We start from the raw sequence: 16,165 nt of genomic DNA on the forward strand, positions 1-16,165 counted from the left end.
TCTGAGAGATCTAATGGACCAGCCCAACTCAAAAGCTACCCTTCATCTACTGAGCAGCTAAGAGCACAGGCAGCTGAGAAATGATCAGCATCCTTAGGCCCCAGTCGGATAAAAAGCGCTCTGAGGTCACTACTGCAGAAATCCTGATGCTCCTGATTCCTCCCCTCCTCTCCCCCTTCCTCTGCCGAAGGAGATTGGACGGATGCTGACCTAAATTTGAGCTTCAGCTCTTGAACCACCACTGTGTCCTGAGAAAAGACTATATATAGCTTTGGAGTAAAAAATCTCCAGGTTCAAATCTTAGCTGTGGGATTACAAGCAAGTTACTTTATTTCTGAAGCTCTGGAGTTGTAGATCTGTAAAGTGAGGATAATGGCCACTGCGTACAAGGGCGACTGTGAGGATGTGCTAGGTGTTTACAGCACCTGTCATAGAGAAAATATTTGGTTAATGCCAGCCCTGTCTGCTTCTCCCAGTACACAATCTAGAAGAAACACAATGTTAATAAATCGTTGTAGATTAGAACCTCTGAGAGGAGCTCAAAGGAGTCGTCTTTCACTTGGAGAAAAGGACATTGAAAGTGAATCTAACCACTCTTCAAGAACAGGCATGCGAGATAATAAGGACAATGGCCCTCGTCGCTAAGGCCAGAAAAAGAGGAAAAGAGATGAATTTTCATTAGAGAGGTAGGAAGGAAGAAAGATTAAACTTGAAGCAAAATTTGTATAGATAATGATGATAAAAGGCAGGTGGCCACGGAACCCTGTAGGATTTTCTCCTTTGGAACTCCATAAAAACAGAGCTCCCGTTTGTGTGGATTGGGAGAGGTATTGACCTGACTGCGTGGTCTGCCCCAGAAATTGCGGAGGGGGTGGGGGAGGAGGTGGGTGGAGTGGGGGGCAGCGATATTTCAGGGATAATTCCCGAACCCCAGAAAACACAAGTTAACGCTGCTCTGAAAGCTTTCCAGGAAAAGAAGCAACGTCAGAGTGATCACGACTCTGGAGACCTAGAATCGAGTGTTAATGTGAGAATGGACGAGGAGTGGGGAGGAAGTGTGAGCCAAGGGGGAGAAAAGGAAACAATGCATTTTGTTTGCAAGTGACACGCGTGCCACTCCACTGGTGGCAGAGCCACCCGAATTCCCTGTTGTGGGCCTCAGTTTCTGGTCACACCAAGTGCTTAGGTTAAGCACTCTCCTGGGTCCCTTCCAGTTCTGAGCTTCTGTTCACAAAACTGCTCTAGACAAAATGTGATGCATGTATGCAAAGCCACCCCAGCCCCATGCACAGGCTGTGCCGGATGAGGGGTGCGGTCCAGAGAGGGCCAATGCGTCAGCCCTGGGGGCAGGCCCCTGGGGCTGGAGTCTTCCCTGCTCCTCAGCCAGGACCCAGTTGCTTACCCTCTCTGAAATTCAACTCTCCATTTGTAACGTGGGGATAATGTAGCTCATTTGAGGTTGTGAGTTTGTTTGTTTATTGGAGGCGGTGTTGTGAGTTGAAATTAAATAACGCAAGTACAATACTTGCTATAATAATATAGTTTCCGTGTTCTAGGCACATAAGTAGCAATAAAACTGTACCTATTGTATTAGTATTCTTGTAATGAGAATTTTTAAACCTTCTAATTTCTCAACTTTTATTCCTATTGCTAATGACTTTGTAGAATACATCTCAACCAAGTCAAATGTGCGATTTGTTGTTTTGTTCTTAACCCCGTTGCATATTAAAATACACACACAACCCACGTTCGATTGTCCAGCTGCCTCTCCATAGCCTATGCCCTTGCTAATTTGTAAAGCGGATCTAAAACAGCAATTATTTAGCAACTTCTGGATGCCACTGGCTTTGAATTTTTTTTTCCTTTCATTTCTTAGCAAGCCCCGCCGCTGAGACCTGCGTTGCCCCTCTTGAAAGTGGCCGGCCGCGGAGCTCCGCACCCTGTTGACGTCTCCATTCCGGCTGCACTTCTGTGCACCTTGGCCTGTCCCTTTGCGATTTCATCTTGCTCCTTTTAACAGTGTTTCCAGCCCCCCCAAACCCCTACTGGTTCTTCCAAGGATGGACGCCCCGCTCCCAGCTTCACGCCCGGCGGGCCGAGGGATGTGCACTGATACCGAACTCAGCTCCACCAAGCCCAGAGGGAGCGTCTCCTGGGCCAGGGTGGGGCACCAGGTTACTAGTGGCCTCCTGCCTTTTGGGTTTACTTCCCCGCAGGGGACACCGTAGGCGGCTGTGCGGTCCGGCCACAGCCCCCCGCCCCTCGCGTCCGGCCGCGCCGTGGGTTGCGGTCGCCGTGGGGGTGGCAGCTCCTGTCCGGGAGGTTTGCGCCTGGCGGGGCACCCCGGAGCCGCGGGGAGCCCAGAGGCGAGGCCAAGGCGGGTGGGGCGCGTCCGGGCGGGGAGGGCAAACTCAGGCGGCGCAGGGGGCGCGGAGGGCAGCGGGCGGGCGGGCGGGCGGACTCGCGGCGGAGGAGCGAGCGGGACGAGGGCTGGCTAGCGCCGGGGGCCGCCCGCCCGAGGGGGAGGAGGCTGTGCCGCCCTCGCCGCAGGTTCGCTGTCGAGCACACAGGAGGCAGGGACATGGGCAGGGTGCGGTCTGCGCGGGGCCCGAGCCCGGATCTCTTCCATTTCCCCTCTCACTCGGCCCCGGGCTGCGCCGCAGACGGCAGCAGCTCCCGCTCCGCCCGAGCCGCCTGACCGCCGGGCCGGGGTGCTAACCGCGGGGCCCGCCAACCCGCCTGCCCGGCCAGCCCAGCCCAGCCCGGCGGCCCGCAGCCCCGCCGTCCGCCGCCCCCCGCCGCCGCCGCGTTGCCAAAACAAACGGGCCGGCCTATTTATTGGCGGCGGGCGAGCCGGGCAGCTCAGAGTCGAGGCGCCGAGGGGGCAGCTCGCCGCCACCAGCCAGGGCCCCGGGCCCCCGCCCCGCACCTGAGTCCGGCCGGCCCTGCGCCACGCCGCGCAGCCCATGGCGCCCCCACCTGGAGCCCCCCGGAGCCACCCCGACGCCTGAGCCCCCGCAGGGCCCGGGTCGACTCGCCCACCTACCAGCCCACCAGGCGCCCTCGCCCGCCGCGCTCCCGGGCTCCCGGCCATGTCTCCCGCCCGGCTCCGGCCCCGACTGCGGGTCTGCCTGCTCCTGCTGCTGCTGCTGGTGCCGGCGGCGCGGGGCTGCGGGCCGGGCCGGGTGGTGGGCAGCCGGCGGCGGCCGCCGCGCAAGCTCGTGCCACTCGCCTATAAGCAATTCAGCCCCAACGTGCCCGAGAAGACCCTGGGCGCCAGCGGGCGCTATGAAGGCAAGATCGCGCGCAGCTCGGAGCGCTTCAAGGAGCTCACCCCCAATTACAATCCCGACATCATCTTCAAGGACGAGGAGAACACGGGCGCCGACCGCCTCATGACCCAGGTGAGCGCGACCCGCCCTCCCAGCTCCCAGGGCGCCGCCGCTGAAGCACCGCCACCTGCCCGGCCCTACCCGCCCCTCTGGCACCTTTTCTCGACTGGCTGGCACGCCCTCTGGCACCTGCCCCTCTCGCCAAGCCCAACCGCCTCATGCCCAAGATGGGACAGCCAGGGGTCCCGGCGGGAGTGTCGGCCTCCCCGAGCTCCCCGGCGGCTGCGAGAAGAGGCCCCTGCTGCTGAACGCCACGGCCCAGCCAGCTAGCCGCGGCCCCACGGCCCCGGAGCGCTGGCAGCTCGGGTCAGACACGGCACCAGAGGCACCTCGACCCGGCTGCCCCCTGTGCCTCTGGGACCCACACGGTCCTTCCAGGCCTAACCCACCGCACGACTGGGTCTCTTTCAATTAGAAGCCATTCGGCACCCCGAGATGAAGAGGCTTCGGGCACAGGGGCCCCCACGGCCTTTCCTCCACGCGCGGTCTTGGTTTGATGCGCTGCCCCCTCCTGGAGCAGCGTCCGGGTGGGGTCTGGGGTTAAGGAACAGCGAGGAAGATAGAGGTGGGAGAGAACTTGCCAGGAGAGCGCACGTGTCTGTGTAGAGAGCCGAGCGGCTCAGCTGCCATTGAAGCGAAGGGGGTAGGGGCGTTCGGGCTCCGGGATCGAACTTGGGGGATCCCTGGGTTTGGTGGCAGTAACGGGTTAGACTGGAAAGGAGAGACCCGGGGGCCGGGGGCCGGGTGCCGGAGAGGCAGGGAGCAGAGCTAAAGCCAGTCTCTGCGTGCTCGAATCTGCGCTCAGTACCAGCGCTGGGGTTTGGGGGGTGGGGAGTGAGGGGCGGGGGTTTGGTGAGGAGGCGCAAAGTTTCTTCCCTGCAACCGGGCCCTTTAAGGGAACAGACCTACGTCCCCTTCCTCAGCGGCGTCCCGGGGCTTCCCCCACAGCCAGGCAGCCCACGTTCTGTGCTTTAGGAAAAGCAGCTAGACCACGGCCCTCAGCATGCGCCCTGGCGCCGCGGCTGGACGGCCAGAGTCGGGGCGAAGGTTGGCTGGTGGCCGGGCCGGGCTGGGCGCAGAGGAATGCAGATAAGGATCCGGGCCACGGGCTGGGCAATCATTGACAGCGCGCGCCCCGGCTCTGGACCCGAGGAGGGGGTGGCGGGGGAGAAAGGGGCGGGGAGCAGGGGCGCGCCAGGGAACATAGGTGGAGAGCTAGGATCCCGGAGGCAAGAGCACGCGAAGCTCCTTCCCGAGGCAGTGAGCGTCCCGGCTCCTCTGCTCGCCGTGTGGACAGCCGGGCCTTGGGTCCTAACCGAGGTTGGATCCTGGGAGACCGAGTCCAAGGGTCTGCGGGCCTGGACTCTGCGGGTGGGGGTAGGCTGGGTCACGGGCTGCCCAAACCTGGCAGCGCTTCAAACTTCAGAGTGAAGGACTGTGGAAGGGGCCCCTTTCCTGTCGCCCCCCCCCAGTCACCTGCCAGGTCCTCTGGGCTGCAGGCACGCGGGGAGTCAACACAGACGGGGGATCTCTACCGTCCTTACCGGGGGGCGCGGTTCTACACCCATCCGTGCGAGGCGGAGCGTGGAGCAGGCTCCCTGGAATTAAAGGCTGGGTTCCTCAGGTCTCTTCCCAGATGGGGGCAGCGCAGAAGCTTCTAGGGCTCTGGGCTCAGGGGTCATTTCATATTCATAAACCCCGGGGAGTCCCTCGTAGCAGGAGACGCTCAGCGTCGCCTTCTAGCCGGCCAAGCCGGGCACTAGCCTTCCCACGAGCTTCTGGTTCTAGGGCTGTGGTATTTCGGGCATGGCTGCGGGCAGGTTTCGAACATAAGAGGGTCCCAGAAGGAATGCTTTTTGGTGCCCCAGGAATCCAGGCAGTACCGGGATTCCCTCCAACACACCCCCACGCTGCGGGGACTCCGCACCTGCCGTGCCTCGGGGGCTGCGATCCCCGGGCCTCAGCCCTGAGGCTACGGTGACACCTACTGGGCGTCTCCGGCCTTGCACGCCTCGCAGGCCAGCCCCAGGCGGTCGGCCCGGCTCCCGTCCCTCCAGGTAGCAGGCCGTCCCTGGTCTCCGATGCATCCGTGAGACGGAGGCACTGGGCGCTGGAAAGGTATACTCGGGTCCGCGGAGGAGTCGGTAAACCGAGAGGGGCAGAAAGACTACAGAAGGGAGGGGCTACTTCTCAGATGAAGGAGCCCCACGGGTGTGCGGCTTGCCCCGACCTCCGGATTGGAGGCGTCGCAGTGCGGTCCAGGGCCTTGGGGCAGCCAGGAGTCACAGCGGAAGGCGGCGAGTTAGGGCTCCGCGTTCCTGCGAGAGCTCCGGCGGGCGGGCGCTCGGGGAGAGCGGGGCAGAGCCTGCACCTCCGCGCGGACCAGCGCCTCCCCCAACTCCGTGCTTTGCTCTCGCAGCGCTGCAAGGACCGCCTGAACTCCCTGGCCATCTCGGTGATGAACCAGTGGCCCGGCGTGAAGCTGCGGGTGACCGAGGGCTGGGACGAGGACGGCCACCACTCGGAGGAGTCGCTGCACTACGAGGGCCGCGCAGTGGACATCACCACGTCGGACCGCGACCGCAATAAGTACGGACTGCTGGCGCGCTTGGCAGTGGAGGCCGGCTTCGACTGGGTGTATTACGAGTCGAAGGCCCACGTGCATTGCTCCGTCAAGTCCGGTGAGCCGCTGCCTGGGGACTGGGCCCGGGGCCGGGGCCGCAGGGCGTGGGCAGGCGGCGCAGGGCCCGCTGGCGCGGAGAAGGCGAAGAGACCCGCCCGGGGTTGGAGGCGGGAACCCCGGGAAAGAGGACGTCGGCGGCGCTCCCCACTTCTGCTTGTGACCGCCTGCTCCTCCCGTGCCCGGTAGTGTCAATGGAGAGAGCCTAGGGAGACAGGGCCCTGTCCTGGCGCTACTGGGTGCCAACCTCGCGGTCCACAGTACAGAACCCGCTGCAGGAGGTTCAAGACAGAGCAAGCTGAACAGATGTGGAAGCCAGGCTGTGACAGACACAGCTCCCACCCCGCGTGGTGCAGAAGGGGCGGGTCAGGGGCCAGGGAGGGCCCAGAGGTTCCGAATCCACCAGCGGGCCTGCAGGCGGGCCCTTTGGGGCACCGAGTAGGCTCCTCCCAGGGGCGCAGGCGTCCCCAACCTCTCCCTCAGGGGCCCTAAAGCTGGGCATTTTGGGGCAGAGCCAGCCACGAGGGGCAGAATAAACAGAACGGACTCAATAAAGTGGATTTTCCCAGATTTGCCGCCTTGTTGATCGGAATGGGCAGGCATTGTCAGATCTTGTCGGTGACCCTGTTCCCCACACTGAACCCAGTCACTTGTGCTTCGGATGTTCCCGTGTGACTACCGGCGAGGCCCTCCACGCTGGCACAGGCAGGAGCCGCACTTGCAGACCCCGCACACTGAAACCAGGCCCCCCTTTTTTACTGTTCCCAATTCTCCCTGGGTCCGCAGTGGGAGCCCCACCCCACCCGCCCCCTCAGCACTTTCCTGCCAACAGTATCCACTTCAAGTCACACCCACCCTTCACCTGCAAACACTGGCCCGGTGCCAGCTCCCAGAGTGGCCACTTCCCTTCACTGCCCCTGACCCGCAAACACTGGCCTCCATCCCACCCACTGATGCCACCGTGTCCTCTTCCTGCACAAGGACCCAGCACACAAACTGAAGACAATGATTTTACCCTGGCCACCGAGCCGGGCTTCCCCAGAGCCTGCATCGCCCTGAGCTGGTCCTCCTCTCACTTCCGTATAGACTCCAGCCAGGGGCCAACTCTGGCACAAAACTTGGGGTGTCAGTCTGAGAGGGCAATTTGGGGGGGTATCTGGCTAAGGGGTGAGAAATAATAGCACATTCAGACCCCAGAGGAGAGGCTGCAGTTTTCTGGGCATCAAATCACAGCGACCACCGCCTGGCTCAGCTGACCTCTGACCTCTCTTACCACTTCACAACATTGTCAGGATTGAGAACAAGTGGGTGGCTCCATCTGGGCTCCCAAATGGCTGTTTTCTTCTCTCTCAGTGGAGCCACAATGTGCTCCTCTCATTGGCCAAGGCTTAGACTGGGGAGGAGGGCAGGGATCACACCGTGGGTTGGACTGAGCTCAAGTCTGCAAGAAAAGTGGGGAAAGGGGCCAAGGCATGGTGAGGGGGGCTCTCAGGGAGCAAGGGGAGGTCTGGCTGGGCTCGGAAGGGGTGCTGTCACTGGGAATCCGAGCTTTGCAGCAGTAACACCTTCCTGTCCCTTCTTCCCACAGAACACTCAGCGGCAGCCAAGACAGGCGGCTGCTTCCCTGCTGGAGCCCAGGTGCGCCTGGAGAGTGGGGCACGTGTGGCTCTGTCAGCCGTGAGGCCGGGAGACCGGGTGCTGGCCATGGGGGAGGATGGGAACCCCACCTTCAGCGAAGTGCTCATTTTCCTGGATCGGGAGCCAAATAGGCTGAGGGTCTTCCAGGTCATCGAGACCCAGGACCCCCCAAGACGCCTGGCACTCACACCCGCCCACCTGCTTTTCACCGCCAACAATCACACAGAACCAGCAGCCCACTTCCGGGCCACGTTTGCCAGTCAAGTGCAGCCTGGCCAGTATGTGCTGGTGGCTGGGGCGCCCGGCCTGCAGCCTGCCCGAGTGGCAGCTGTCTCCACACACATTGCCCTTGGGGCCTACGCCCCGCTGACGAGGCATGGGACGCTGGTGGTAGAGGACGTGGTGGCCTCCTGCTTCGCAGCCGTGGCTGACCACCACCTGGCTCACTTGGCCTTCTGGCCCCTGAGACTGTTTCACAGCTTGACATGGGGCAGCTGGACCCCGGGGGAGGGTGTGCACTGGTACCCCCAACTTCTCTACCGCCTGGGACGGCTCTTGTTGGAAGAGAGCAGCTTTCACTCGCTGGGCGTGGCTGGGCCAGGCAGCTGAAAAGATCCCTCCACTGTCCTCCCGGAACTGCCCAACTGGAGCCAAAGGCCTCCCCACCAGGAGGGCCCTGGCCCTGGAAGGGACCTGAGTGTGGGGGACTGGATCCCACCATCTCCTCCACCACAGAGATAGACCATTGAGACTTGACTGGGCGATGCCAGCATCCCCCCCCCACCCCCCATCCTGATGTGGTGACAGAGATGCAAGCTGAGCTGGCAAGGAGAGTGGTCTGTCCTTCTAACCTATAGACCTCCAGGCTGGCACAATGGGTCCCAACCCAACCGGCTCTCACCACGATTCTTCATACCTGCCTCCCCCAATGGGGAGAACCCATTCCATCTGTCTTAAGCCCCCCTTCAGTGGGCTTGCACCTCAGTTGATGCTGCTAGATTCCCTGGGAGCCAGCAGGGAGCTGGCCGGACTCAGCACTGCCTGGAGCTGCCAGTGCTGCCTGGAAGGCCGCAGAGTGGGGCAGCCGTCCTGGCCATCCTGAGACACGTCCTTCCTCCCAGGCCACACTCCTCGGGACATACCCAGAGACTGTTGTTGTCAGTGGGCAGAGTTCTGTGTTCCAGCCAATGTGATCATAGCGCCCGGGCCCAGGGGAGTGAGCTCCATGTTCTTGCCACCCCTGCCCAGGCTCGGCCCCCTCCTCTGCTGAACCATGACCCCCACCCCTCCTCTGGTCAGTCTCCCCCACCTTATTTATTGGCGCCAAGGGGGAAGCCCATGGGAGAATTTGGGGGATGTTTTGGTCTTTTCTTCCTTTTGTAATAAAAATTATTTAAGTTGTTAGAGCCAGAGAGTCCAGGATGCCGAGTGGGTTCAGTACATGGGTGGTCCGGAGCCAGGGGTGGGCCTGGCCTGGGGTGGGCCCACCTTGTCCTCAGGGCGAACCCTCCACTGCTCCACCCACTCTGCAGGGCGGGCCTCACCAGCAGCTCTGTGAGGTCCCAACAGAGAGCTGTGCTGCAGGCCAGGCCAGGCCTTACCACACCGACCCCAAGGTTGGATCAGAGAGGGAGGTGGGGCAACTAGTCCTCAGTCACTTCACGCACCTGGAACCACCAGCTGTGCTGTAGTCCAGGTGTTTCCCCTGCTTACTCTGGTCTTTCTTGGGGCCTGGGTTTCTGACTTCACTACGATAACGGGCTGTGGCAGGACATGATTCCGGAGAGTGCACGCCTGCCCTGCGGCCCCTTCTCACTTCTCACACGAGTCGGGTTCCTTAACCTAGCAGCGCTCAGACTTCAGAATCACCTGGGCGGCTTGTTTAAAAATTATCCTTGGCCTGACTTCCAAGATGGTGCTTTAATAGATCCAGAGCGAGGCCCATGAACTTACTCTTCCAAATACCCCCAACATGGCAGGTGGTCCACAGACCGCATTTTGAGGAACATTGCTTAGTCTAGAGAAGTCCCGGTTTATGGCCAGAACGGGATGGCCCCCTCCTTCATTTCCTCTCGGTCTCTTGGTCCCAAGGCAGGTTTTTCTGTGCTCACTCGCCAATTCCCAGGCTCAGTGGCTCAGTTGTTAAATTTTCAGGAATTTCATGAGGCAGTTGGTAGAGGCTGTGGTGGGACAATTTACACCATGGAAATTGGTGTACGCTGCAGATCAGAACTCCTCGCACTGTGGAGGGCCAGGTGTCAGAGCGCACCAGCGCCTGGGGCTGTCCTCCACTGACCGCTCAGATTCCTACCTTACCCATCCACCACCCCCTTGGAGGAAAAGTCCAGAGAAAACGTCATTCCCTGGGGACTGTGTCCTGGGGGTGGGGGGAATAAGCCCCCATGGACTGTAATGAATAAAAACTCCTATCACTTAATAATGAAGATTCCCCACTGCCAGGCATTGTTCTAAGTGCTTCACATGTAGAACCCACCTTATTTTCATAATGACCCCTGTGATATATATTATAATGATACCATTTTTCCAAAGGAGAACACAGAAGCACAGGAAGATTAAGTAACTTGCCCAAGATTATGCAACAAGTAACAGAAACAGGATTTGAATCTACGCATCCAGCTCCGGGGCCCACTGTTCTGTTTGTGTTTTAACTGAGGTAACATTGGTCAGTAACATCATATAACTTTCATAGCATTATAATTCAATGTCTGTATACACTACAGTGTGCTCACCACCAAGTCTAGTTTCCATCTGTCACCATACACTGGACTCCCCACTACCCAGTTCTCCCTCCTCCCACCACCATAAGACCCACTTTTTATACCACAGGCTTTCTCTTGGTGAACTTGGAAGGTCTACGTAGCTCAGCTGGCCTGGACATCTGCTTTGTTAGAAGATCCAGAATGGACTCATCCCTCTGTGGCAGACTCTCATGGACCAGGCTCACAGGAACCAGGTGTCCATGAGTTTATTTGTGGTGACAAACATAAGAGGTCAAGGTCAAGATATTCTTGTTCACTCATTGGCACCTTCTCTCCCCGTAGGCATTTCTAAGTGAGAGAGATTCTTTCCTATAGAGTTGGTTGGCGGCGGGATGGTGGCGGTTACACCCTCTTTTACTCTGCCCTGTAGACACAAGACCATTTGGTGTCTCCAGACCTTTCTGTTCTAGATGGGCCTCCACAGAGCAAAAAAATCTATTCTCTGACAGAGAAGACTGCAAAGGTTCAGAAAAATCTTTGTCTGAATTCAGCCCCTCAAAAGGCCAACCTTGGGATGAAGGTGGGGCCCTGCAGCTTTTCTGGGAATCCAGGACTCAGGTCTGAGCGGCTGTGTGAGCAGGGAGACAAGGAGAAAGCGCCTGAAAAGGCATCCTTCGCCTCTGCACTGATGGCCCTAACCCCTCCCTCCAGAGCCCAGTTTGCCCCACCCTCTGCACAAGGCCAGGGCCCAGAAAATAGTCAACCATAGAGCCTAGGCCCAGGCAGCTGCTGACCCAATGCCTGGCTCTCCCCTCGGGCGCATGCTCAGCCCCTGAGACTGCTGCATCCACAGCTGCAATCTTCCTTCACTCATTCGGTCACTGTTTACTAAACACCCTGTGCCAGGCTCTGCGCCAGAGTGGGGGAAAGGGGCAGCCCTGCCCTCAGTGAACTGGGTGGTAGGGAGCAGTACGGGGGAGATTGGTGTCCACGCCATGTGGTGAGTGCTGTGCCTGACACCGTGGGCCTGAGCACCAGGAGAGTCTGGGGACTAGGAAAACCTCCTGGAGACCAGGACGATGCAGGGAGGGCAAGGAGGTGTTCGAATGGCAGATGTTCAAAGGGAGAGCAAGGAGATGTCCAGGCCGAGGATGCAGTAAATGCAAAGGCTCAGAGACTTGAGAGAGGCTGGGGGCTTGCAGGAACCACCATCAGGGCAGCACTGCAAACCCATCCAGTGCATGCAGGTTTGGCCAAGCCGAGGTGGAGCAGTGGGCAGCAGTTCGACTACCCAAACCCTTGTGTTCCATGCACTTGGACTTCATACATGTAGCCCGAGGGCTTGGTGATTGCCTGGAGGGTTCGAGGCAGGGGAAGCCTGCAACTATATTGTTCCAGAAAGCTCACCTGGCTGCAGTGTGGAGGACAGACCAGAGAAGGCGGCTATGGAAGAAGGGAGAGTCCTTTTACTGGGTAAAGAAGTTCACCAACAACTGGGCTGAAAGCTGGCTGTGGAGGGTCAGAAATAAGATTGCAGACTGTAGACATTTTGGCAGGAAAATGACGGGGACTTGAGGCATTTTGGATGAGTAGTGAGGGTGAGGAAAGAGCCCAAGTCAACTTCAGGTTTTTAAGCCTGAGATCCAACTCCCCAATGCCCAGCACCCTTGATCATGGCTGTGAGGCCTCTGGAGCAGCCTGGGCAGACTGCCCTCAACACAAGGGCCATGGCACCCCGGACCCTGGCTTGTCTGTGGCGAGGCCTCTTTTCAGGTACCCGTCCCCAGGTTGTCCTCTGCAGTTTCCTTTCTCGTGTTTGGACAGACCCAACCACCCTGGGTGTGGTTCTTCTGAAGCCACGTGGCCCGCACTTCCTCTTCTCCCCCATCACAGCCTGAAGGTGCTGCCTGCTTGCAGATGGCTTCTGACGGCGAGTGGCGCTGTGCCGGGAGGGCCGAGCCCAGTGCAACAGTCCTTTAGGCCACCAGGCCTGCTCCAGCACCCGCAGCCCCAGTGAAGAAACTGGAAACAGGTGCCTCTCCATATAAAAACAGCAAAACGCCCCCTGAGGAGGTCCAACCAGAGAAAGCTATGCTTCTGGCCTCTTCTGGAGAGACCCTCGTGCATGGGGCAGGCTGGGGTATGCAGCACACCTGGATTTCCTGGCAAGGGTTGGGGGTGGCAGCTCCCCCCACCCCATGCTCTCTGCCCTTCTGGGTGGAACACCCTTCCCGGGGCTCCGCCCCACGTCCCACACCCCAGCCTGGTTCTCAAAGCCTATTTGTTTTACTGGGACCAGCTCTGGTCAGCCCAGACCTGATGAGGCTGGGTCGGCTGACAGCAGCCCCGCCCCTCGTGCCCCAAAGCACACCCAGGCTGCCTTGCAAGCACAGGGCATCCCCTCAGATGGGCATAGATACGGGGTGCTTCCTGCCCAGGTTGGGGTCCAGAAGCCTTAACTGCTGGGCTGACCCTCCCTCAGAGCATTTAAAACCTCCTCTCATCTGGACATGGAAGCGGGATAAGGGAATTAGCACAGTTTAGAGACAAGTGAGCCAGATCTCCAAGAGAAAAAAGGACTTGCCCACATGTATTTATTCCACAGTCAGGATCATCAATGGTGCTAGGTCTGCTCTTTACAGTATATTTTAAAATCCTAACAGCTTGATAAATAAAGGTGTTCCTAATTCCTACTTTGCAGAAAGGTGAAGTCCAAAGGCCCAGAGAGGTGAAGTCACTTTCCCATGGTCACACAGTAGCAGAGTCCAGATCAGAACCCAACTGCCCTGCAGCAGCAACTGAGGGAACCGAGGAGTCGCCATCCCAGAAGAACGGGAGGAAGTCACTCTGAGCATCAGCCTACAAGATCTAATGGGGCTGGGGGCAGCCAGGAACGTGCTGGGGAAAGTGGTCTTGGAGGAACAATGCTCTGGATGCTATGACAGGATCCCATTTCTCTGGGAGTGGCAACGGTGTCTATGATTATGGACATGATTATGACACTCCTCTCCCCTTGAATCTCGCTGAGGCTACAAAAGGCCTTGCAGCTTCTTCCTGGTTCTACCCTGAGATTGCCAAGCTAGAGCCGGGCTGTGGTGTCCTCATCCACAGCCCAGCGAGTACCCCGCTGAGAGCCAGCACACACTGTCATCCATGTGAGGGCACCATCTGGGACATCCAGCCCAGCGCAGCCTTTGGATGGCCATGGCCCTGGCCGACTTCTGAAAGCACCTGAATGAGGCACAGCTGCCTGGCCAAGCCCTTTCTGAATTCCTGGCCCACATATGCATGAGCAAAGTAAAATGATTGCTTGGAAACTTGAAGTTTGGGATACTTTCTTACACAACAACAGTAAACAGAACAAAAGGCAAAGAGAATGGGAACTGATGAAGGGGCCTTCTGAGGCTTCCCAGGGGCCTTAATATGCTTTGCACAAAAGCTTTTTAAAATGGAGCCCGCATGTGGTTGGAGGACGTGTGAGGCCTCTTCATCACCTAAAGGGCAGCATGAGAAGACACACTGACTTGGGATGAACTTGGGGCAGACAGAGATGGAGACAAAGGGAAGGGCTGGATAAGCAAATCTCTTCACATTCAACTGATTGAAAAAATGTGTAAGTGCTCAGGTGTCAGGATCTCTGATAACAGCAAACTCTTGGAGGAATGAAGAGCTTTCTAGAAGGAAGGAAGCTTACATGTCTGCGCTAGCGGCTAGCAAGAAATGCATAGCCATGTGCATTTCTAAAGCTATTAGAAAGCTTTAAACATCCAATGTTACATGTTGAAGAAAATAGCTGGACATTCCTGTGGGCACTTGCTGGCCACATTTTCCCAGACTGCCCATGCAAAAAGAAACTTGTAGGGCCTCGACCAAAGTCCATGAAAATGAACTGAAGTTCCCTGTTGCCCTAATAAACTCCAGGTGTGTTTACATCTGGCTTCTGCACACACCTCCAAATACTCGACTTAAGAAAACCTGGGGGAAAGTGACCAGGAGGATTACAGGAAATGGGCGTGGCTCTGAGGAGTGGTTGGGAGTGCAGGGGTTGAATGGCTAGCTCCAGGACAGGTTTCTTGGTTCTGAACTCATAATCCTAAAGAAGCCCAAAATGGGTATGATGACTCCAGTAAAGAGGAAATAGCATGTTTACAGAGGAGAACCCTGGCAGACACACTTTAGCCAAGAGATCAAAGTTAACATCACCAGTAAAACGTACTGGTGCCCTGACATGATGCACCGAGAAGGGCAAATCGTTCTTCTGCTCTGCTTCTCAATAATGCACGCATTGCTCTATTACGAGAAACAAACCCAGACTGAGGAAACACCTACAAAATAATTGACAGTACTCTTCAAAAGAGTTGAGATCATGAAAGACAAGGAAGTCTCAGGAAATACCCCAGGGGGGATCCTCAACTGGATACCGAGACATGAAAAGGACATTAGTGGACAAACCCTTCGAATCTAACTAAATTCTATACTTTCATTACTATTATTTGTTGTACCGAGGTTAATTCCTTTGTTTTGATCAATCATCTGTGGTCATGTCAGATGTTCACCTTGGGGGAGACAGCTGGGTGAAGGGTTTGTGAGACTTCCTGCACTATTTTTGTGACCTCTGTCTATCGAAAATTAACTCGCAATTTGAGAAGATCTGAAAGACAGAGCCTCACGGACCAGTTGAAGGTGGTCTCCTTTACCATGCGTGAAGTTCAAGCCAACTTCCGCACTCAAGGATCCGGCTGCACTGAACTGGGGGCCACATCATGACTCCTTTACTTGAGAGAGGATCCCGGTCAGAAATGAACTGGGAAAGGACTTGAGGTATTAGACAGAATAGAAGGTCACAGAATAATGGTGCTCTTCATTTGTGCAGAGCATAGAATAAGCCAGGCACTCTGCCAAGTTTTTGAAATATTTTATCTCACTTAAACCTCACAACTTTCGAGCTGTTAAACTTTTCCCTGTTTACAGAAGAGGAGACTTTTTTAATGCAGAGAATTTTTAAATTGATTTTTAGAGAGAGAAGAAAGGGGGAAAGAGAAAAAAAATTGTCTGTCATTCCACCTATTTATGTATTCACTGTTTGAGTCTTGTATGTGCCCGGAGCAGGGATTGAATCTGCAACTTTGTGTATTGGGAAGATGTTCTAACCAACTGAAGTATCTGACCAGGGCTGAGGAGACTGGGTCTTATAAAAGTGAAGGAACAAGACCCTGGCTGGTGTAGCTCAGTGGATTGAGCGCAGGCCTGCAAACCAAAGCATCGCTGGTTTGATTCCCAGTCAGGGCACATGCCTGGGTTGCAGACCATATCCCCAGTAGGGGGTGTGCTAGAGGCAACCACACATTGAGTTTCACTCCTCTTTCTCCTTCCCTTCCCCATCTCTCTAAAATAAATAAATAAAATCTTTTTTTTTTTAAGTGAAGGAACAAGATCATACAGCTAAAAGCCTGTGTGGTTCGGATTCTAATCCAGGCTGCTTTACCCCAGAGCTTGTTCGTAATCACTCCATTTGTGCTGTTTTCTCAGGGATGCCCCTCATTCAGTTCACACGTCAGGGTTTCTGGGTGGGGAGAGAAGAGGCAGGAGGCTGGAGAAGTGGATGGCCCAGGATGAGCCAGTCAGCAGGAGCTGTCCGTGGTGCTGGCACGAGACGCTTGGAGCTAGAGGGCCAGCAGGAGACGGTGTAGGGAGGACAGCTGGGAGAGCTTACACAGAGGAGCACTGCTCAGAAT

The 16,165-nt window shown here is 57.2% G+C and overlaps 1 protein-coding gene across 2 annotated transcripts; it reads left to right on the forward strand.

Annotated features, from left to right (window-relative positions):
* Positions 1-2,731: 2,731 nt before the first annotated feature.
* Positions 2,732-9,116, forward strand: IHH (Indian hedgehog signaling molecule). 2 transcript variants are annotated; one of them, XM_037155506.2, is made up of 3 exons: positions 2,732-3,404; positions 5,812-6,073; positions 7,661-9,116. In XM_037155506.2, the coding sequence occupies exons 1-3, from the start codon at positions 3,093-3,095 to the stop codon at positions 8,317-8,319; spliced, it is 1,233 nt and encodes a 410-aa protein (XP_037011401.1). In that variant the 5' UTR covers positions 2,732-3,092; the 3' UTR covers positions 8,320-9,116. The 2 variants fall into 2 exon arrangements, with proteins under 2 accessions (XP_037011401.1, XP_037011400.2); XM_037155505.2 differs by lacking the exon at positions 2,732-3,404 and adding an exon at positions 4,259-4,712.
* Positions 9,117-16,165: the final 7,049 nt, after the last annotated feature.

The sequence above is a fragment of the Artibeus jamaicensis genome, unplaced genomic scaffold (assembly GCF_021234435.1).
Source record: "Artibeus jamaicensis isolate MK-2021 breed Jamaican fruit bat unplaced genomic scaffold, CSHL_Jam_final contig_1015, whole genome shotgun sequence".
NCBI lineage: Eukaryota > Metazoa > Chordata > Mammalia > Chiroptera > Phyllostomidae > Artibeus > Artibeus jamaicensis.